At 39.3% G+C, this 24,389-nt stretch overlaps 1 protein-coding gene across 1 annotated transcript in view; it reads right to left on the bottom strand.

Moving 5' to 3' along the window:
* Positions 1 to 23,909, bottom strand: part of RERG (RAS like estrogen regulated growth inhibitor) — a 100,131-nt gene extending 76,222 nt beyond the window's left edge. The window contains exons 1-2 of the mRNA XM_054591398.1: positions 23,747 to 23,909; positions 20,170 to 20,337 (exon numbers count right to left, since the gene is read on the bottom strand). Of these exons, the coding sequence (XP_054447373.1) occupies positions 20,170 to 20,230 (61 nt within the window). The 5' untranslated portion in view covers positions 20,231 to 20,337; positions 23,747 to 23,909. The remainder of the gene's footprint in view (positions 1 to 20,169; positions 20,338 to 23,746) is intronic.
* Between the last annotated feature and the right edge of the window lie 480 nt (positions 23,910 to 24,389).

Genomic DNA, 24,389 nt, shown 5'->3' with positions numbered 1-24,389 from the left:
TCTGACCACTGTGATACTCTTAACGCCACACCCATTTCCACACTCTCCACACTGGTGCCCTCTCTTCTGTTCCCCTTCAAGAAAAACTTAAAACAACAGTTTTAGAAAACCATATGTGTCTATGATATAATCATGGGCACATGGCAACACAATATAGCAGAAAGAATGCTGAATTAACAGTGGAGAGACAATCTGATCATCTGGCATTGGGATTCTGAGTCTGGGTTTGGATAGAAAAGATATTGTAAGTAAGAGAAATTATAAATATTGCAAATGAGAGAAATACGCATCAGAACTCTTCACTGTTATTTTCCCTGCATGTATGTTCGTGTTCCCAAATATTAGTGGCAGGCAAATGATTCAGGTTATTATACTATAAAAAGGAGGCTTGCTTCCTTTTTATTCTCCACTTTCCCACCCCTCCCCCACAAGGATTTGAATCTGAGATTTCACTTTGCCAAGAAGGAAAAAAGTAAGTACCTTTACATGAACAATCAAAACAATGACTCACAAACTGCAGCGATTTAAGATGATTTCCCTGTTTTGAGAACCTTCAGGGGATTATGCTAAATCCCATAGTGAAGGCAGAAAAATAGAGTGGCAGCTGGAGAATGTCTATACTCGCTTGACACCCGTTCACAGGATCCAGACTGGACTCTAAATAACAAACAGTGACTTCCTTCAACAGCACATTACAGGCATGCGTGAGGGAGCGAAGGCAAAAGACACTTAAGCATGATCAGAAATGATCGTTCAGACGTCACTCGAAACTGATCTCCTGACATACTCCTTTCCTCTCTCTCATATATTGTCAGCTGCTCCCCAGTTTCCCAAATACACACGTTCTTCTCCCTCAGGACCTATGCTTTTGAAAATAAGGTTCATTAGGCTACTTTTCATTTAAAAAAAATAAAAAGAAGACTGAGCTCCTGAAAAAGGTAGGTGGTGAGTGAAATCTGTACTAGGAATAGTTTGCTCTTTTACTGCATTCCATTATCTCAGATTCATGCACTGTATACACAGCCTTGGTGTTGTTTAAACGCCTGGAGCCCATCTCTCCCAAGAATGCTTAACGTGGTGTCCAGTGTACAGTTGCCAAGAAAGACGTTCTCTTTGGCTTTATTGCTTGAAAGCAATTCTGTTAACAACAGCAGGATTTCTTGCTATGCCCATTTTCAACCCCTGGTTGCTGTGGAATAATCGTCTGACCACTAAGAACTTGATGAAATCCACAGAGAAAATCTTACTGGTAGTGTTAGGTTCTCTAGGTACAATTTCCACAACCGGTTCCATATCCACTATCTCTGTAGGACCAATTTCTGGGTTACCAGATGGCATGCGGAGACATGTCAAGGATTCACCCCTTCACATCCATCAGAAATCGAGAGTCATTTTGTTTTGAAAACATCTACGTGTATTGCACGTCAGCATACGCTCTGTGGGATAGTTTAACGTACGACCCAGAATGCTAGAGAGCTTATCAAATGAATGCTTGCAAAGTGACTTGAGTAAAGCTCTTCTGAATATCCTTATAGACATGGCTAATGAACAAATAGCTGTTGAAAGGGAAAGATTCTAATTAGCCATCAAGAGATGGTGGCAGAAGTGAAGAGATTCCCATACTCCCTTTGAGAGTGTTGCTTTGGGTAAGGTCGAATGGGGCTGAGGAGGAGCTTAAGGTGGCAGAAAGGGAGAGAGGTGCAAACTCTGTAGGACCCCTTCACCTTCCCTTCCTGCCTCACACACAAGTGGCACTACTGTGAATGCCAAAGGTGCTTAATTAAGAAATGAAGAGTTGGATCAACAGACAGAGATCATTGTTAATCTCTCAGTCTTCCCTGCCCACTCATTTCTTCCTGCTAAGTAGGTGGCCTTCACCCTGTTCCACCAATGATTGATTGTGTATCCTGGTTCTATAACCACCCATGGAAAATCTTCACTTCCCTTGTTAATGCACAGCAAGCTTGGTTATGTTTATTTTGTTCTGTATTTTTTGCTTTGTTTTTTTATATTTCTCCTGTTGATTTAGTTAATTACCTAAATCCATTAGTATTTATTTGTCTCAAATAGAACTTAGGTCAAAAGAAAATCAGTTCAGGAAGGTGAAAGGAAAACAGTGTTGGCTGCCATATGGCACCAAATTGAGACAAACAGATCCCTATAAATTGCATCACTGATGATAAATACACTGTTAATAGCTCATCCTCCTCCTCAAATGGTTCACAGCTCTAGTTCCCATCCTATGCTCCTGTCCCTGAATCGTGGTTTAAATTGGATGGATGAAAAACCTAAGGTGAAGAGCCACTCCATCAGATGCTTTTGTGTTTTATGTATCTTGAGACACTTCACAAGCTGAACGGACAAGCATGCAGAAGGGACATAGCCGTCCACCTTAATGATGCTCCACGGGCTGCAAGCAGGCCCTGTCCAAAGCAGCATCCCCACAGCTGAGGGGGCGACTGCAGACTACCCGAGGGACACAGTTCAGTGACTTCCCTCCTCCTTTTGGAACATTTAAAATATAGGAGAAAGGGATAGTTATTCCTTCACAAGTTTACATGAGCGAGCCCTCTCTAGTTAACATTTGTTGAATGGGATTCCTAAGTCGAATGAGAAAGCAGCCTAGTGTCAGAGATATGTAGGAATGAGCACATCGCTCATGTCAGTGAGATGGTGCGGATGTAAAGCTGTTATTTATTCAGGAAGAAGGAACCTTTCATGCTACCCAGGCACAGCTTTTCTGACTGAAGAGAATGAACCTGGGTTCTTGGACAGAGACAAGGAACATTATCAGCTCATTAAAAGGCTGGTATAAACATGCTAGAAAATGATACCTTGTCGTAATCATTCTTTTTCCCTGAGGAAGTATTTCTCAAACAGATGCAACACCAGGCATGGGCTTCATGCTAGCAACTGAGTTCAAGTTTAAAGACTCGGTGTGAAGGTCAATCATGGCTCCTTTGCTTCCAAGACTGCACACCTTGCACCAAAAACATACCGAGAGTCAACTCAAGTAAGTGCATGAATGAAGGTAAAGCTCTTGACGGTGAGTGAGTCTGTGGTTTAAACTAAAAACAAAACCCACGCCACCTCTTTAGGGTGAGAAATTGTTAAAGACCTTCAGAGATGGTGATTCCCCAATTACTGTCAGTAATTCATTTAGAGGAAGGTGCTTTATACATAATTACACTGGAGAGGAAAGACTATTCTTAAGCATTCATCGTACCGCTTATAGTTTATAAACTATAATTGCTTTTTAACTGCTGCCATTGAAACCAAACATCCTAGGTGAGAATGAGAAGAAAAGCAAGAAAGGCCAGGAATGAGGGGAAAAAGTTCAGTCCTAAAGTAACCTGACCTCCTAATTGGCATCTCAAGGGACCATAGGCCTCTTCCATAACAGATTCAGGGCTTCAATCTCATGTGTAATAACAATTGCTAACATCGGCCAAGCGTTTGTTAGTTGCCAAGCACTGTTCTAAGTATGTCCATGGATTATCCCACTTAATACTTACAATGACAACCGATTCTCCAAATATTTATTAAGCATCTACAACATGTCAAACACTAATCTGCACTGATCAAAACACACAAAAATGCCTGCATTCTGTAAAATCTAGTGCAGCCAGGATTTGAATCCAAGAAGTCTGGCTGGGCTGCAAAATCATTATAGCTATTAGCAGGTATCATGAAATGCAGCCTCTTTTAGACACCAATGAGAATGTCATAAATCACAAATATTTAAATGCGAAACAACTGGGAGATATTTGCATTCTGTGATTTATGTAATTGGAGTGATGAGATTGAGTTCTTTGTGACTGGAATAGTATGAGCGGGGCCTTAAACTGAAAACAGCTACTAGCATTGGAGTCGGCCCAGCCGGGTCCAAGGTCCAGCTCTGCCATTTTTGACACACGCGCTTTGGGCAAGTTGTTAAACCTCTCTGAGCCTCAATTCCTCATCTAATAGAGAAAAACTGTAAGAAGGCCTACAACACTGTGTTTTGGTGAGCTATTTAAATGAAGTATTATAAATAAAATACTTTGTAAAGTGCCTCCTTGTGTTATATAAAGGAAACTACTTTTATTATTTGCTGTTTCTGGGCCCTCAAACCTAGACAACAGAGTATCAGAAGCTAAGTTAAGGTTTGGGGTTTTTTGGGGAATATGAGCCTTGCACATTTTAAATCCCTGACTACATGGTTTGAAGCAGAACACAGACCTGTAGCTCCCTGTCTCCAGCACGTGTGTTCATGGGGTCAGGCAGCGCAGAGAGGAAGGGCGGGCTGCCCCCCGGCCCCAGGGGTACCATTCGCCTGCCTCAGATGCCATGCTCCCCTTACCAAGGAACCCAAGTCCTTCATCCTGTGTCATCAGCTTTGCTTCCTTTAGGTCTCTGCCCTCGGAACAAACAGGTTATCCAGGGTTCCTAAAAAAGCAAAGATGCAAAAAAAAAAAAAGCGGCTTTGTCCATGAGGACGCCTCTTGACCTGGCCTCCACGTCTGGTGCCTTGGTTCTCCTTACTTCACAAAGTCTGGCTCTATTTTCTTTGTTCTCCATTTTCCTATCCTCTCTCTGAGTGAGGATGTGCCCACAGATAAATCCAGATGGTTTGACCTACTTTTAGTAACCTCCTCTCTCATGTGGATGGTACTCAAAGGCACCTCTTTTTTTTTACTAAGAAAGATACAGGATTCAAGTACTTTCAGGCCATGCCTCACTCAAACAGTCACTCAATGCGATCAAATAGACTTGGAAATTGCCTAGCTCTGATTCTTCAGGATGTTGGCCATCCCCATCCATTTGGGTTTCCCCGAGTCTGATTTGGAGTTTTCACAGGCTATTCTGAAATTCATGGGAAAGGGGCAAATGAATGACCAGGCTCAGGGACCTTACTCTGTGAAGACCTTATTCTGGTGATTCTCAGTAGGCTCTTACTATATGAAATCAAAGCTTCTGGGAGCTACACTCAATTTTTAGGCATAAGAATCAAAGTTTTGCAAGTTTAATGCCCTGAAACAACACAATTTACTACCTCACACTTCCGTAGGTTAGAAGTCTGACCCAGGCCAGCAGGGCCTCTCTGGAGGCTTTAGGGGAGCCCCCGTTTCCCCGCCTCCTTCACCTTCCAGAGTAGACTTACAGTTCCCGGCTACTGGTCCCCTCCTCCATCTTCAGAACCAGCAACATTACATCTCTGCAACCATTCCTTCTCCGTCAAAAGTGGCCTCAGCCTCTGACCTCACCTGGAAAGGTTTCTTCAACGTTAGGGAATCGTGTGATTAGGTTGGGCTCATCTGGGTAACCTAGGAAAACCTCCCCATCTCAAGGTTCATAGCTTCAATCATATCTGCAAAGTCTTTTTTTCTTTTTCTTTTTTGCTACGTAAGGTAATATATTCAAAGGTTCTGAAAACTGGGACATGAACGTCTTTGGAATAATTTATTCTGCCCATCACTTTCCTCTCTCCGACCTCCAGAGAGAATGCCACATGCAAATACACACATGTTATCGTAAGTCCTCAGAATTCTCAACCCATTATAGTATCTACTCAAAGTTCAACATCTCATCTAAACCTCATTAGCTCAAAAGTCCCGAATCTCATTCTCTACCTCACATAAGTCAGGCGTGGGGTGAGGCTGTGGGTGGCACCATAAGGCGGTCTTTTTCCAATGCAAGTGTTTTGAAATAATTCAGTTGCTGTTGTTTCTATAGTTTATACATTTTAGAAAATGTTTCCTTTTGGTAAGGGCCTTGCCAAGGAATGTTTTGTTGAAAAGACCATGAGTGCTTTTATTCCTGCCTGCGCCAGTATATCAACTCTGTGCCATTTTAATCCTCTCAATCTGAAAGCGACTCCTAGGCCTAGGGTAGAACTAGTCACATGTTTTTCTTATATTAAAGCTAAACATGAGACTAAATGGAGACTATTAAGCCAATTAGTATCTTAAATTTTTCCATATGTTGAAAATGTGGAAACCACTGCCATTCTTAGCTGGTTTAGGTTCTGGTTTTCTGCAGTAGCACTCTTAGCTAATACACACGTGCACATACACACATTCAAGAAATTACAGTGGAGATTTAAAAATTATCTAATTAAACCTAGTGGCTAGTCCAGTACCTTTAATATGTGGAGCTTGAAGAATTCAGTTTGTTTCTATCTTTATCTTGATATAAAAAGCATTCCAAGATTAAAATAAACTTGATATTTCTTGGAAATTTCTTCATTTTTTTTTTGAATGGGAGAACATATTTACTGATACATCTCATAAAGGACTAATATCCAAAATTTATGAAGAACTCACAAAACCCAACACCAAAAAAAATAAAACAACCAAACAATCCAACCAAAAAATGGGCAAAGAACCTGAATAGACACTTCTCGGAAATTTCTTCATTTTTGTTTGCCTTTTTCCTCAATAAAACAAAACCTTTTCACTGTAATAAAATTAATTACTCTACAATAAATTCTGGGTCTTTCAAAACAAAGCATGTCAGAAATAAAACTTATTAATAGTGTGAGTGATATTCGAACTCTGCACAAAGTACATAGGACTTAAAATAAACTTAACTGAGCATACAGACAAAAGTATATGATAGACTGTAGTGAACATTCTATAGGTGAGCAAATAAGATAAAAGTGTTTACTTACTAACTATAGCAATGCTACATTTCATAACTAAGAGATCATTAAAAAACCCTCATTTCATGATAACTTTAATAAAACACATTTATAAGATGTGTTTCATTTAACAAAAAGCTCATGTTTTCTCATGATGGTTGGTTTGAGGAATTTCTTAATTTGTACTGAACAAAACCTTCTTTTTACTGGATATAAAAAAAAAGGCCTGAGAAAACTATATTGAAAGCTTCCATTTTGCCATCAAGCCTGTTTATACCAATTAGCCATCCAAAATAGCACTACTATAATTTTGAATAATGAATTATGGACTCAAAACCAATCATCAACTATGATGATAGTGACTCCTTGCATTTATAAGAAGTATCATAGTCTTCAACAATATTTATTGACCTACAAGTCTCCAGTAGTAATTAATCATGAATTATTCATGGCAGATAAAAGATCTCTAGTTATCTGATGGGATCCAGTCCTGCCCAATCTAATCTGCCCTCATAAAATGTTCGAAGCCTTCTGGCATTTTGCCTTGTGTAGAAACCGGGTTCTTTGGTTCACAAGAACATCTTGTATTTCAATAAAGGGGGAAAAACACCCTCCTATTTTGATAAATAATGAAGAAAATCTCTGCAATCCAATATTTTTAACACATATCATCATTTAAAATTTTTGACTTGATTATATATTTTCCTTGATGTTAACATGCTAGGACTTTCACATTTTTAAAAGCTTCTGAGTTTTGCTTTTGGGACTCTTCCAAGCCAAATTATTAATGTATCCTCCCTTTCCACTGAGGATGTTTAGCAAACTTCACATTTTTCATATATTAAATGTTAAGCTCTTCAATCTTCCTTTAGAAATTCCGTTCTTCTCCCTTACCATCTCCTTCACATACTGCTGGGCCTCCAAAGCCAAGTAAGAGGTTTTAGCATGAAATCATAGGCAGAGTTTGGAATAAAAACATTATTACAAATTGAGCTGAATTAAAATGTAATATAAGGCTATAAGATCTCTTAGTACTTTAATCAGTTTCCTCTGTTCTGGTTCCTTATTTTCTCTAGTAATGGTTCAAGTGAAATAAAGTACTTTTCATAGGTACTCATTAATCTAAATGAATGTTCCTAAGTAATAAGGAAGGAAAGACAAGAGATGGAAAGGGGAAGAAAAACATTTGTTGAGCACCTGTAATTGTACATAGTATGTAGTTAGAAGTTTTGGGCATGTTGTGGATAAAAGGACATCACAGAGGCGAACTGTCTGGATTTGAATCCTAGTTCTGCCAAAATCCTGTCACTACTTGTTTGACCCTGGACAAGTTACTTACTTACTCCTCTGGACCTCAAGCTCCTCATCTGTAAAGAAGGGATTAAAATAGGGCCAAGTTTATAGAGTAGCCGTGATGATTATATTAGTTCATATGTGTCAAGTCCTATAACGATAGTTGGCTTAAAGTCAATGATATCAGCATTAGCTAATTATTTTGATTGCTTATTTTATTATACATCATTTGGTTTTGGTGCACAACAGCCCCTACTATAAGATGGATATCACCTGCATTTTACTGAAGAGGAAACTGGAGTACACCAAAGTTAAGTAAGCTCACCATGCATGCAGTTAATAAATAGTGAGTCAGACTGGACTCCAAAACCCAGTGGAGGGAAATGTGGGCTGATATGCTAGCTCTGGGGAGCTTTAAAAGGACCTTCCCTGTGACGGAATTAACAAGACCCCAAAGACCCTCCGCCCTTCTGAACCATCGCTTAGTTCCTCACCCTTTCCTCTATCGCTTTGTTGTTATTTTCCCCTTCTAATGCCAACATTAAGGACATTTTGAAAAATACAAAAATGCGAGGGAAAGTTGTTCCACCTCTCACCATAATAGTCCCACTGAATGTTCAGTCTTTCATTTTTGCTGCCTCTTTCAAGTTCTCCCCAGGTAGTTCCCACTAAATTTTCTTCCTTTCACAGATTCCTGTAGCATTTATGGCCTGAATTAAGTACCAGAGGTTGTCTTATGTATGATCTAAAATACTAAATTGCACATACCTCGACATATACATTTTTGATAATAAGTAGCTTTTCAGATTTCAGCTTTTGAAAACTTGATGAGCTCTATCCTTTCTTGAAGGTTCTCCTTCCATATCCCTCCCCAACGAGCTTCTCAAATTGACCCTGCTCCTGAATTGTATTCATGCCATACAGCTGACATTGCATCCGTATCAATTTCCTGGTTATGATAATGTTTTATGATTATGTAACAAAGATGCTGTTGCTGGGGGAAGCTAGGTGAAGGGCACAAAAGAACTTTCTGTACTGTTCTTGCAACTCTGACAATTTTCTAAAAATATTTCAGGATACAAATTTAGAAAAACCAAGCATTCTGCTGAAACAAAAACTATCACTGGGTGACGTCTAATTGTAATTCATACATGCCCAATGGCTTCTTCCACAGATACTGACATTCTACTGGGCATTTGGTGGGAGTATGGAAAGGGTGGAAGACTTGGGAATATAGGAGAAAGTTCGTTAATATTTGTAAATTAATAAGTGGGAGACCAAAGAAATAACGGGTTAAGTTTTGCGACTTGAGGCCTTAAATGCACAGTTGCTATGCTCCTGATTTCACCTCTTTTGGAACACTGCTAGAAAATCAGATTGAAGATATAAAATATTTGAATGGGAATATAGTCCCAGGCATTGGAACAGATAACCATTACTCATACTACCACGTGTGGTTGAATCTTCTTTTAAAACATCTAACTCCACATGTGTTGCCAAATGACTACGAAGCTGGCTCCGTTGTTAGGTCCGGTTGTAATTTATGAGGTTCTTGGTACAAAAAAAGCCAAATACTTTTCAGTCAGATAAATACTTACAATATTTTACTCTTACTGTTTTTTGTTTTTGGCTTCACCTCTTAAGTTACTGCCCAATGTCATGAAACAAAGGAGAACTTTTTTAAATACTTTAAAAAAAAAAAACAGGAAATGCATTATTGAGAAAGAGATGTTATCTTTCTACCCAAAATAGTGGAAACTTATGAACTCTTCTTAATGCTGCAGTTCTTTCTACAAAATCATTGCGTAAGTTTTATAAATGGTACTATCAAAGAGCAATTTAAAATTACTTTTTTCAAATGTTGTGGAAAGAACAACTATCTTTAATTTGGTTCCCACATTAGCCTTAATTTGACTTGATGGAGCTTGGTGTTAACAAACTCAAAGTTATGGGTTCAATTCCCATGCGGTCTACTTAACTTCTCTCAGCAGAAAAGTTGGTACCATGGTCTTAGACTATAGTTTAACCTGCAGACACTTAATACTGCAGTTTAGGCCAACTCACCCCCATGATAGCTGAACAGCTCAAAGTATAATCTTAAAACCAAAGCCCACCATGTCAAGTCATTGAGGCTTACACTTTTTTTTTTTTTTTTAATAAAACTTACCATATAAAGATGTGAAGGAAAATTCTAGGGACCAGAGATAAGCCTCACATTTGTTCACCCCACAGAGTATTTCCTGGTTTATTATTTAGTCTACTGCCATTAGAATGTTAGTTCTTGGGGGCAGAGAGCTTGTCTGTTTTGTTTACCACTATTATCACAAGTGCCCAAGGCAGTGCCTGGCACTCCATGTTTATTACATGCAGCTCACAAAAAGCTATATGCTTTCTCAGCGGTGAAAACACCTATTTCAAATGGAAACTGAGGACTTAGCAAACTTAACAATAGTTTCCAAAATGTGGTCCCCAAAGCAACGGCATAAGCATCATCTGGGAACTTGTTAGAAATACAAATTTTCTGGCCCTTCTACAGGCCTCCTGAATCAGAACCTCTGGGAATGAGGTCTTAAAGCATATATTTTAATGAGCCTTCTGTATGATTCTGAGGCAGGCTACAGTTTGGTACCTACCAATGTAACCCAGTGGAGAAAACCCTTTCCTGGCCTCAGCTCTGCTTTACATCAGCAGTCCCAAATCACGTAGAGGTGGCCCTTCCAGTACAGAAGTATACGTACAGACCTTGGAATGAGTCTCTGGAAAGTGAATTTATGTATAGAATTGATACTTGGACCAATAAAAGTTAATCACTCTTATACACTTTACATAGCAATATACCTTGAGTCCTAAGACAAGAATGTGAGACAGAAACAGCAAATGTTAAATAAATATTAAACAAGGGATTATAACTGTAAGGCTTCCTCCCAGATCACCCTTTAATGGCAAATCTAAACAGAGCTTACTTACTGAACAGGGAAGTAATACGATACAATGTTAATGCCCCCTCCCCAAGAGCCAAAGACCTTCGTTTTTCTTCGCCAGCTTTATTATCCCAAAACCTCAATGGGATTCTTCATCATTTCAATGAGCTAAATAATACCAAAGTGGAAAATTCTGTGTTCCAATATGAGCATCAAGGGCCTATAATGTTCCAAAACCAACATACTTGTAGATGGCAGAAAGTGGGGAAGGATGATACCTATGTTGGATCCAAAGGGCTCCTGACAACACAGAGGATATATTAAAATCAAACAAAACAGTAGTTAAAAAGATCAAAATAGACTTCTACACTTGGGTTAAAATACGCATACTCAGGTATAGGTTTGAAAAGATATGACTCAATAACAGCTTTTTTTTTTAAAGACCCATTTGCAGTAAACTTCCCAGCAGCCAACACTGCCTCCAGGGTCACTCTGTGAGCAACAGGGACTTCAGGTTGTCTTAGCAGAAGCAAAGCATCTAATAGCAAAACCACAATCGTGCTCTGAGTTGGCCTGGGCATCCCCCATCCAAAATGCCTGCGTTCACCTCCAGGCTCCGCACTTTCTGGAGGAGTATGGGGCAGGGTGCGCAGTGAGGATGGCGCTGTGACTAGAAACCATGATCTCTGTAGGGCAAACTAGGTGACTACGATTAAACTCGATGATGGAAGGGAAAACTCAAGCCTGGGTTGCGGTGTGCTAGCTGTCTTCGAATATGTTAAGGGCTGTCATAAGGAAAAGAAATATAAAGTCAGTAAGTAGAAACTGATGAACGATCTTTGGTTCCAAAGAAGGTAAAGTAACAAACAGGAAGAGTTGTGACCGTCTTCCATGCCAATTCGGCAGGTCCATCGTATCCAGTTTTTTAATCCAACATTAATGTAGGGGTTAGTGTGAAGGTATTTTGTAGATGTGGTAACATCTATAATCAGTTGACATTAAGGAAAGAAAGTTAGCCTTAATAATGTGGGTGGGACTCATCCAATTACTGGAAGACCTTTAGTGCAAAACCTGAGGTTTCTCAGAATAAGAGAAATTTTGCCTTAAGATTATAACATTAATTGCTCCCTGAGTTTCCAGCCTGCCAGCTTCTCTACAGAGTTCAGTCTTGCCAGCGCTGACATACAGATAATGGATAAATAATTAGATAGATGACAGATAGATAGATAGGGTGTGTCCTATTGGTTCTGTTCCTCTGGAGGACTGTGACTGACACAGTTGTCCAAGGGTGGAATGGTTTACTTCCAGTCATATTGATTTCCCGTCAATGGAGATATTCAAATGAAGGCAAGAAAACCCACTTTGATTATCATAGAGAGTCTATTTAAAATACATCTCCCTCTTAATAAAATTATTAGCATGTATAGATTGCATAGTCTAACTCAGTTTATTTTTTTACTGAGGAGCCGGTCTGCAGCAATTACTATGTAAGGCTCTGAGGATATAATAATGAGCAGAAATAACTGTTGTTCTTTTTGGAATGTACATGTAGTTTGTACTATGTGCAAGCTATTTGAGAATATAAAGTCAGTGCTCAACAGATACTTGTTGAATGACTGAATAAATAAATAAAAACATATTTTAAGATTATAGGGAAATATACAGATATACACTTATTATTTGAGAAATATTTCCATCAACAATATTTAAATGTTTTAAAGCTTTAATTTTTAAATAAGGATAAAATTTGGTTATCAAACAATTCTATAACATGCCCTGCTTCCTTCTCCTAAATAGTTTAGACTCTTATCTACTGATCCTAAAAAAAAATCCCTGACTCAATATCTATTTATTTTACATATTCGAAAGGTCTAATTACAAAGCACAGAAACTACAGCCCCTGGATAATCTGTAATGTTATGTTCTCAGCGGAAGGACACTAACAGCCGACTGCCTGACTGAGAGGGTTCCTCTGGCCTCCAGCGGCAAAGAGCGAGAGAACACCCCACACTGCTTTCCCAGACAGACATGTTAGCAAACATAGCAGGAGAACTGTATGAATGTCCGTAACAAGGACATCACTGTACGAAGACCACATTTGTATCACTCTCACAGTTTTTCAAAGTACCTTCAAAGCCTATCCTACCTGCATCAGTGTAAATAAATAAATAAATAAATAAATAATAAATAAATAAGCAAATGAGTGTTTCAGCTGATAGATGAATAAAAAGAGGCAGATTGAGATGAAGCTACAGTTTCGACCCTAATTTTTCCTGTCAGAACAGTGGATACTTTTAAAAAAAATGGTTACGTCATATTGACAGGACATTTACAACGTATTCTTTTTTTTTGATAATGAGAAAGTTATTCTCAAGCAGAACATGATTCACCAGCTCCCTTACACTTGATTCAAAGCCACAGGAAATGGAGTATCGCCCTGCAAGGGGCCTCCCTCATACACACGGGCTGCTGAGGGTCTGAGCTGTACTGACAGGCAACACACCCAGTTCTCCCAGGAAACTTGGCTATGCAAAAATCTATTTATTTATTGCTATGCTAAATTTTATTTATTTGTTACTGGAAATTATTTTATAAAAACAAAACACAAGTTTTATCAGGTTCATATTACAAAATTCTAATGATCATCTCATTTCCTAATGTAAGGTGTTTGGAAGCATGTGGAAAAGAATAGAGTGATACAAAATGAGAACATTTAGTAGCAAAGTTGCGAGAATATTTGTAGAGTCATAAACAGGAACTCCAGACTTGGCTGTGGCACCAAGAAGCTGGGTGATCTGGGCTAAGGATCTCTCTTCTCATATACATATATACATACACACACAGATATATTTCTCTCACATCACACATATATTTATACTTCAAATATATATGTTTCAGACTACCTTTCTTTTGTAATATAACTACTTTCATTTTTAATGAAATGGAAGAAATTATGGCTGTTTTTCTGAAACCACATCAATTTTCAAAGGCAGCTGTAGCAACAGAGGTGCGTTCGCCCTGGAATTTTGGCTTCAAGGCCAGTACCACCTTGAAAACTTGGCTCATTTCCCCAAACCCATAAGTTGGAAAAATACCAGGAATAAAAAGGGGAATTACAAGGATGATTTACAATTCCCTTCACTCCCTTCCCTCAAAGTTAGTCCTTGTCGGTTGCCAAGAAAACAAGTCAAGATCAAAATGGAACCGAATGAGGACTGATAATTAACTACAGGAAAATATTTCAATGAATAAATTAGTCATCAGTTACAAATAAAGGACAAGTGAATTTTAATAATGTATTCCAATAGAAAAAAAAACAGTGACAGAGATATGTCCTTTTGAGGCTGAAAAACAGTGATTTTGTTTTGTTCTATTTTCCAAGATTGTTTCCTCCATAATTATATTTTTCTTAACAGGATTGTCTAAGAATTGATCATTGCCAATCTACAAAATGAATAACAACCTACCAATAAATGACTGATTCTGATGATGTTCATTTTTCTTTCATTTTCTTCCTTTTGCTTACTTTTTTTTTCTAAGGCTGCATAAGCACCCCTCCTCCCATTTTACTTCCTGGGCATGTGGAAAAGGTCGGTGTGACTTAGGACTTGCACAGAAGTCTGCCTTACACACACAGCCAAAGGGTACACCTGCAATATCAAAAATACCCCTTTATTCCGCTTGGGATGAAAAGAACAAATGAAAACCAACACACCTAGGCTGTGTGCCTCATTTTGCTTTTCTATCTTTGCAGGTAAAGAAAGGTATAAACACCTGAAAGCCTCTAATAACCTACCATATCACCATATTTTATGACAACGGAATGGCTACTTTTCTAGCTCCATCCAAACTTGTCTGAATGCCACCTTCCTCCCTTTGGTCCAATCCTTTAAAAAAAAAAACCCACAGTTATTCCTCTAACTACCAACTACACCAGGAATGAATGAACCTCATTTCTGCTAATTCTTCAATTTCCACAACTACGTAGGAAAAACTCTCTCTCTCTCTCTCTCTCTCTCTCTCTCTCCCCCAGAAGCTGTGGAAGGTCTGCAACTACTTGAATTATAATCTGTCCCTCATCATATCTAGACAAAAATTTAAAAAAAAAATTAGCATTACAATTTAATTATATAACCTTAGCACAAGAATGACCAAGAACTTGGTGAGCTGTCTGGGACCAGCAGTAGGAAAAGCACAGGCTGGTGCTCCCATATATGTGATGAGTAAAACTGAGGCTACTCCCTAAATTGTGGTCCTCAAAATGGCCCTGAAGCCTCTGTGTGACTGAAACCACAAATCAACCTGCTACGCCTTCCCCAACAGTCCATTTTAGTCCCTGGTTTTGGGGAGAGGTTGCTTTTGTATTCAAACAAATATAGGTATCTTATAGATTAATATTAAAGTTTGCATACATTTCATGTTGTTAATAAGAATTTCAAAATAACTACATGATTGTAATGAGATGTTTATATACCCCCAACACCCTAGATTTCCCCTCTTCTTCTTTTAGAAGTACTTTGGAAACAACATTCAAGAAGCATCATACCACACTGTTAAGTCAGGACGAAGGGAGCAAACTGGTTTTTAGCTACTGAAAATAGAGAAACATTTCTAAAACACAAAGGTTAGTTCCATAGCATAAGGAAACAGATCTATCCAAGATGCTATTGATATTTTATACTTAATGTATATGAGGATATATAAGATCTCATAAACATACTCCAGCCAAAAAAGTACATATATGTGTTAAAGCAGTGCTTGGAAAAGTCATGTTTAAAGTCAAAATTGTCCCTCTTTCACTTGAAACTAAGAGAAAAATCATTTTCAAAACATTTGAGAGTTCAGAGAGAGAGGGAAAGAAAGCAAGAACAAGGAAAAGGAGGAAAAAGTAAATCACTTTTCTTTGTGTCAAGGAAAAAAAATTCACAAGCTCATTTGTGTCTGGCACCCAATTTCTAGCTTAGCAATCCAGTTCTATGAACTTAAGCCTTCACGGATGAGTGCTTTTGAATTAGAGGATAGCATTACTCAATTAACTCGGAGACTAGCCATTTCAACAAATATATTTAGCTATGGCACATATTTCAATCCTAAAATAAGAATGTCAGCTATAAAACTAAATTCAAAATTTCAGTTGTTTTTCTCTCAGCCCCTCCCACACACACTACAAATCTGAATACTATGAATCCAAGAAGCACTTAAATAAATATGGTGTGCATTCTAGGTTGTATGGTAGGTCTTACTGCTTTAGTTACTTGGAGCCTGTCAAAGTACAGGCTGCCACACATGAGTAAGGAAATCGATGTCCTACATGTCATGTTATTAGGGCTTTGTCCTTAGCCAGTGAAAGTAGATGTTTGCCTTATTGGAGCAAGAGAAGGTGACATGGGCTGTGAAGTAGTGGCTCTAGGCTGTACAGCATCGCTGCAGCGCTCACCATGCTGAGCTGGAAAGCTCGCTGGGCCAACAAGCAAGCTCACCAGAAGACAGAACTGCATGGTAAAATTAGACAGAAGGAAGAAGAATTCCCCAGTACAAAAGACCACGTAAATGCAGCCATATGTGTAAAATATTGCCATATGTACACACACACACTCCCCTCTCACGTGTTTTATCAGCGTTTCTGAGTAATTGAGATGTTATTAAATTTTGTCTACAATGACACTTCTACTACAATGACAACCTGCCAACCAAAAAGTTCTGGTTAATGTTAAATTCTGTTTTAAACACAAAAGGCCTATATATTACCTGGGCTTAAGAAGCTGTCTACCACATACCAGAAGCACTTTCAAATTTAAAGGTGTTAATTTATTGGTGACATTAACATATCTCTGGCTATTTTCCCAAGATTTCCAAGGTATACGCCATGAGAAGTATTATTATGATCATCAGTTATCACACTGTAATTGGCATTAACCTGACTCTCAATTTAAGAGAAAAAGAGAGACAGAGAATGTGAGTGTGTGGGCGGGGTGGGTGGGGGAGGGGGGTGCTGAGTAGCAATAGGGAATTTTTGTCTTATAAGTTTTCTGACTTCTGAAAACCACTTGAATGTAAATATATTTTAAATTTTATGTTTCACTAAATAACTCACAAATTAAAATGATCATAACTCAAGAAGTTATAATCTAATTCTTGAGCACTTACTGTGTGCCAGGTACTATTCTAATAAACTTGCATATAATAACTTATTCAGTCACAACAACAATTCTTTGAGATAGGCACTATTATGCCCTTTTTATACTTGAGGAAATTGAAAAGTTAAGTAAGTTGACAAAGTTGCCAAGCTCCACAGCTGATAAAGTGCAGATTTGGGAGTCAAATCTGACAATGCATGCCTGCGACTCTAGGCCATGCTACTTTCTGTTAGCAGGGGACAACAGGATCTTATGTAACCCAAATTCAATTTGGTATTGAGTGCGGGACAGGTAAGACCTGAGGCCTCCGCAGCAATTCTCACTCAGACCCAAGTTAAATCAGAGTTGCTCCACTTCAACTACCCAAGATCTCTAGCTGGCTCCCCCAGGAATACTTTCTGTGCCGGCTGTTTGGAGAGAAACAGATAGTTTGAGCCCATGTGACGATCACATCCGTTTTGGGGGAAGCATATGAGTAAGGGAGGAGGAGCTGCAGTTGCATTCTTGTAGACTTAAAAAAAAGAAAGTTACTAATATGAGCAATGAAGCACAAGTTCCCATCATACAGATCCAGACTGTATGGAAATGTATCTGGAATACAGACTGGATCTGTATGATAGGAAGGTGAACATGTGGTACAATGACTAGGCAAAGACATTATATATCCAAATTTACAAAGATTTATAGAATAGACATGGATTCCACATTGTTACAGTCTGGTTGCAAAGCTGATAGATGTGAAGTACTCTGTGGCTGTTTTTACTAAACTATGGGTAAAGATTTCAGAATTGTCTCTCATGCTTAAGTCAAACCAGTAGCAATTTAAATGTAAGGTGCGGTTACAAGGTCTCAGAAAAACAGTCCGATGTGGAAATAGGAAAACACTGCGCATGAATGATGAACAAAAAGACAATTGTTTCAAGGCTTGTAGTTTATCATTGTCATTTTTACTTACGTGAAAACAAATACAAGTGATAGGATGTATATAGCCTAAAGAAGATTCATTCATAAAGAACCATAGGATTTTGGTGAACAAGTTCAACTTCTGCATTTTGCATAAATAAAGCCAAGGTCATCAGAATTCGCAGTCTGTGTGCAGGTGTTAGCTTCAGCAGTAGGGAAGATGTATGGAGGAGGAAGGCAAGAAGGGGGTATGGAAAGCCCTAGAAGCCCTGGTGTTTGACAGGTGGACCCACCAAGGGCAGCCCATGAAAGCAGCTGGTCAGGAGCAATGCAGAGGGAGCCAGGAAGCCAAGAGGTGTGATGTTTTGGGAGCTTGGAAAGAAAGGAGTTTTAGAAAGAACAAGTGATTGTGTTGGATGATAACCAGAGGCCACAGAAGACGGACACCGGGAAATGTTCATTACATTTGTTGGTTATCGATCAGTGGAGACCTTAGCAAAAGCAGGTTTTGTAGCATGATTGCAATGGAAGCTTGCCCTGCTTTAAGCAATGAATGGGAGTTAAAGAAAATAAGACAGTAAGGGTGGAGCCTGCATTCAATAAGCTTAGAGAAAAGAAAAAGATGGAGAAATGGACAAAGAAATGATTAAGGAAAAACAATCTGTAGGGAATGAGAAGAAACAATTTGAGGAAAGACAGAGAAAACTAGGGTCTAAGCTGAGGCTGATCGACTCGCCTCGATAGCAGCTACCCAGCTTCCTCTCAGATGATTATACGTACAGCTAAGCGGTTCTTGCAACTGATATTTTACTTTTTAACTTTTCAAACTCTGTGGAATTTATTTTGATAAATAAGATAAGTTTAATAGACACCCTTCCCTTATGGCCTATGATACATTTTGAATGAGTGAATAATAAACAGTCAGCCTCAGGCCTAGACCCTCCACAGCCAAAGGACTGAGCTGAGCCCTTATTGGAGCAGAGGCCTTCCCACTTGCTCCTTCGCCTTCAGCCTTCACTCAAACACTCACTGGAACAGTTTCCTCATTCCCCAGATCCTTCCACGAGCTACAGAAATGAGGTTCGCACGCCATCAGGAAACACTGAGATTAATGGGGAGGAGTTAAACTATCTTCAATCTTGTGAAGGCTGGCAGTTTCTCAGCCTTGCCAACTATCTGTTTTCTTTGCTTGGCTTCTGCCAGAGGCAAAAGCCAGCCACAAGTAGAAGAAAAGGGTGGCAGCAGAAAAGAGTAAAAGAAGAAAGGAAAGACAGAGAACAGGAAAGATTTGCTGCTAAATTAAACCCGAGAGCAGGTTAGAAAACGCAGGTCGGTCGCAGAATTAAAAGCTGCCCATGGGTGTTTGTTTAAGATTATGCAGATTACCTGTAGCATTGGATGATCCAAACAGGTTTCCCTCTATACACACGCTCTTACCAGAGAGCTGTTAGAGAAACTCTCCTCAGAACCAAAAACTCCATGTGCAAAGTCTTTTATGGGTCTTTTCTCCAGTAAGAGGTCAAGGCAGCATTATCTGAAAAGTCAGGTTGCCCTGACATTTCAGCAACACCTACTTTCACATTCTTTAATTATAAAATCTGAGATCTATCTTTCAAATTGGATTAGATACACCTTCATTTCTACCATTTCACCCTTATTTTAAAGGTCTGCAAGCCTCTTTTCAGGTGGGGCATAAAAAAAACCATTATTACTTTGTAAGAACTACTCATGTGAGCCAGAATTTGATCATTAAATTTACCCCAGAGGCCCTAACGCAAGTTGTCTTGCATGGTCATTCTAAGTTCTTGCCAGTCCTCCCCGATTTTCAAAGTGATAGACAATAATGCAGTTCTATTTTTTGTAAAGATATATTTATTCAAGAAGTACCCAGCACATGCTTGGCATTGGGCTGGTTGCTAAGGATATTAAGATGAATGAGATATAAAATTGGCCCCTCAGGATTGCATTTAGAGAAAAAAGGACAAATATATTTTTAATTTCCGCAATCTGATTTCTTTGGAGGTTTGTTTAATATCCTTCCCTAGAATACCAAGACATATGATATATCCATTGCCTTGTGTATTATTAATGAAGCCACTTTATCATGAACACACAAAAGAATACATAAAACTTTGCTATGCAAAATAAAAGTTCTAGATAAAGAGACTTCATCTAAAAGAACACATGAGAATATAAAAAATGCCAACCACCCTCCTGCCCGATCCTAGGAGGCAGTAACAAAGACAAACATACGCACATACACACACACTCCAACAACCACAAAAAAACTTACCTGACTTGCCCACGCCTGCTCTTCCAAATATTGCCAATTTGACCTCTGCACTTTTAGCCATACTGGGGGTTGGTAGACAACTCAACTCACTGTCGTTCAAACTGAAGAGCTGAGAAAATCGTTGTGGTTCCAGCCTTTGGGTTCACCATATCATTGTAAATCTGCAATCTTTAAAGACAAGAGGTTTAGGAATTCATAAATGACTGTAGAAAGGAACTAACATTTATTAAGCATCTCCTCTACACCAGCCACCATTGGACTTTATTGTTTTCCCTTTTGACCTTCACCACATACTGTGAGAGGGCTATAGTAATTTACTGTAAAATACTCAACTATGAAATGACAGATCCAGGACTTGAACTTCAATATGTTTTTGTTCTAAAGCATATGCATTTTCACTCACAATAGCATTTTCTAAAGTACTTCCTCAAAGAATATTTTTATGAAGGCATCGGTTGTCAGTAATTTGAAGTACGTGACGATATGCATTTACCCTGTGTTTGTAAACATCCAAGATGCAGACATATCTGATGGGAGGAGTCATATTTGGAACTCTTTATTTCCCTTTGGGACAAGTAATATACATTCATATCAGTCAACCCCAATGTAACTTGCTTTTCAAGGTTTAAATTTTATCTCAGTTCACACTAGATCACATGATCAAGTCATGTGATAGATATGCATGTTCCAGGAATTGATATATAATAGTTAGATCATATTTTAATATTTCTCTAGGCACCATGCCCTGGTACACAAAAGACAAATGCTATGTCCTGGCTTTTGATTTTTTTTCCTATGACTTCAAGTAAATTATCTTACGGTATTGTCCTAACACTTGGGAAATTACGTTACATACAACGTAAGTGCATTTTATATAGGTGGGTGCTTTAGGAAGGACACCTAGGTTGTTACTACCATAGAAAAGAGCCTTGGAGTCAACGAAAGATTCCTCCAGCCACCTCAGGAATCCTTTGTTATGATCAGACAATCATCTAACAACCATCCTGTGTCTAATTTACCACTTTCAGGTATGGAGGGGAAGGAGGAGGATTAAGTCAGCTTTTTCTTTTCTTTCGCTCAGAACCCTTCAAGAAATCTAGCAGCTATGATGGCCATTTGTCCTATCCTGACTACTTTCTTGGTAAAACACGGGCCAGCATCTTCCCTTGTTCATGATAGGATGTATGGTGTTACACGTTTTTTTGACCCTCACTTTCCATCTTCACCGTATGCAGCTCTCTCCTTTGGCACTTGCCATTTTGATCAGTCTAAAAATGCGGCATCTATTGCATTCACCATGTGAGATGTGACCTGACAGACTGACCCAGCAGAAGTTCACTGAGATTTTCCCGATTGATTATCTGGGCACTGTGGTGGTATTGCCGCACAACCACTCATATATGGAGGCTCTCATCTTCCACATGAGCTGCAGACTTGCGCATTCTGAACTTCTGCAGTCAATGTTTTAAACCTAAATACAAAGACTTCGTTTTTATCCTTGTTAAACTTAATCACATCGGTCTTCATCCATTTTTCTACTCTGTAAAAAAGGATTTTGAAATACAAATTTGTTATCTAAATGCTCCTGTCAGTGTTTTGTCATCTACAAATTTTCAAAAACAGCTCTTCCAGTGGAAGATAAAAGTAAAAATCCTTCTGAAAAAGTATTTCCACAAAGACACTAACACATAATTGTTTTATTCATTATGCATCTGAGCCATCAACCTGTACCTAACAAATTTAGAATTTGCTGATTTCCAAAGTGCCAGAGCCTCTTCTGAAGGATGAAAAGGTTAACAGTAACATTAGCTAGTGTTTACTTCTTCCCCAATAATGAACAAACTTCTTAGTAATCATTAATGGTACAAACCCAGAAGCTTTAACATCTGTAATCTGTCCAGTCCCATATTTTGGCCAAAGATAAAAGGATTACCTTATTTTAATTTTATATGCATTCATTAAGAAGAGGCCTCTTATGTTTCGTGCTTCATTGCAGAAGTTTCAGAGAAGCATTACATATAAAGATACATTAACTATGTAAATTCTGTATGAGAATGGCAAGCATTTTCTTGAAACATAGACTGTGCAAGTGTCTGGAGCTGGTATAAAAAACAATGCAAAATTGTTAATTCCCATGCACATAAAATCAATCTAATTACCTATTTGATGTTTCATGAAAGTAATCATCAAATGTGATTTTTAAAAACATTTGGTAAGTCAAATATTTCAGTAACTCCCAAAAGGCCTCAGAGGAATAGGAATTCCACATAAGAAAAAGCAATTGTTTGGATTATTTTTTTCACTTATAATTGAGCAAAGATACAGCTGGTTATTGTCAATCTTATGTCATGTTTAGAAAAATGACTTAACACAAGACACAAGCTGACATATAGCCGTCAATATTTTATTTCTCTCATGAAATGTGAAAAGTTACATTTGACAAAGGCAAAAGACAAAGATAAATGTGTAAATTATTGTAATAAGTGACCTGTTGCCAAATTTATGATGTTCAAAATAATTTATAAACCAAGATCTTCCATAACTTGGATCTAAAAAACACATTTGTCTTAATGTTGTGCAGAAGTGTTCTCGCTGAGTGTAGAAGCTGCCATTCACTTTCTATATAGACAGTGCTTTATTAGGACAAAAACTTCTGAGTTTCTATCACTCCTAAAGCCAAAATCACACCTAGATATTTGAGAGATAAATGGTGATGTTTTTTTCCTCTAAACATAAAAGACCTAAAAGAAAGCTTAGAAAGAAGATAAAAAGAAGCCAGCCTCCAAATCCTATGTTGATATTAATGCAATGATTGATTCATTCCACACTTAACACTAGGCGTATGGAAACAGAGTGGCTACCTCCAGCAGCAGCTTACAATCTGTTAGACCTATGACATTTAGGTCATTAATGACCTCATTTAAATATATATACTTAAGGAAAGCCTTCATTCATAATATATCATTCCCAAGACTACTTGTCAAGGCCCATGTTTTCCACTTCCTCGTGGGGGGGGGGGCGGTGCGTAAAAAGCAAGCATCTTTATAAGGTAATAGTTTTTCTAACTTCTGCATTTATCATTAAAATAAAGTGCAGCTGTTTAGGGAAGCAAAGAATCTAGTCCGGTCGTGGGAATGAAATTCTCTTTGGGCTGCGCCTTCTCTAGCTCTGAAACCAAGTTTTCCTCATCTCATGACTGGGAATTTTCCCTCATCTTACGACGCAGCACCCACGACGATGAGAATAATTGTACAAGACCCATGGCTATGGCGCTGCTCCGAAAGCAACAGGTATCTGGAATGATAAACAAACAAGCCCACTGCCGCCTGCAGGTTACTTGCTGGCAGCCTAGAGAGAAAAGGCAGTCCAAGTCAAAAGGGTATTCTCGGTCCCAGCTCGGAGGGCGCTGTCAAACTCTGGGCGCCGGCGCTCACATCTCCCTCTCAGCGAGACCCAGAGCCTCCCTGGGAGACCCAGGGACCTGGAGGATCCACCCAGAAGCCGAGCGTTGAGGAACATCGGAGGACTGCAGGAAATCGTCCCGAAAGAACCACCTGGGCACGTGCGTGACACTCACCTGTTCACAATCTCCAGGCCCGGGAGGACGGCGGCCCCCTGCAAGTTTGGAATCGGTCCCTCCCGGGACCGTGAAGCCCTCCCACACCGCGTAGCCCAGGGTGCAGGCTGCGTTTCCGAGTTGCTGGGCTGTGATCGCGATTGTGAGCAGCGGCGGCCCCAGCAAGTGCGGGCGGACTGGCGGGAGTCTCCTCGCTTGCACTCGCCCCGACTAGCGGCCAAGGACTGCGGCAGGACGCGCGCGAGCTCAGCCGGGCCGGGGCCGCGACGCTCCGCCGCCAGGATACTGCAGTGCGGCACTTCGGCGCCCCCTACTGGGGCCAGGGACCCGCTCCCGCCGAGGTGCTGCCTCCCCCAAGGAGAGCACGGACTATCCGCCGTCTCTTAGGGGCACCAGAGTCAAATTTCCTTTATTCCCCTGCTCAGTTCCTGGCCTTTAGCTTCTTGCACAAAGACCTCTTTATTTAGTTAAAATGTTGCGTGTGAAATCAGCACTACGTGGTGTTTTCTATTCCTGATTTTAAACGATGCTCAAAACATCCCTTTGAGGTCCGTTTAATTATCCCCCCGAAACCTAAGAAGAAACTGAAAGAGAAGATCAATAACTTGTCTAAGGCCAGTATCTTGTTGGAATGAAGTCCAGG

The sequence above is a fragment of the Pteronotus mesoamericanus genome, unplaced genomic scaffold, assembly GCF_021234165.1.
Source record: "Pteronotus mesoamericanus isolate MK-2021 breed Mesoamerican mustached bat unplaced genomic scaffold, CSHL_Meso_final scaffold_21, whole genome shotgun sequence".
NCBI lineage: Eukaryota > Metazoa > Chordata > Mammalia > Chiroptera > Mormoopidae > Pteronotus > Pteronotus mesoamericanus.
The sequence above is the reverse complement of the archived record's forward strand: the minus strand, read 5'-3'. Positions and strand labels throughout refer to the sequence as shown.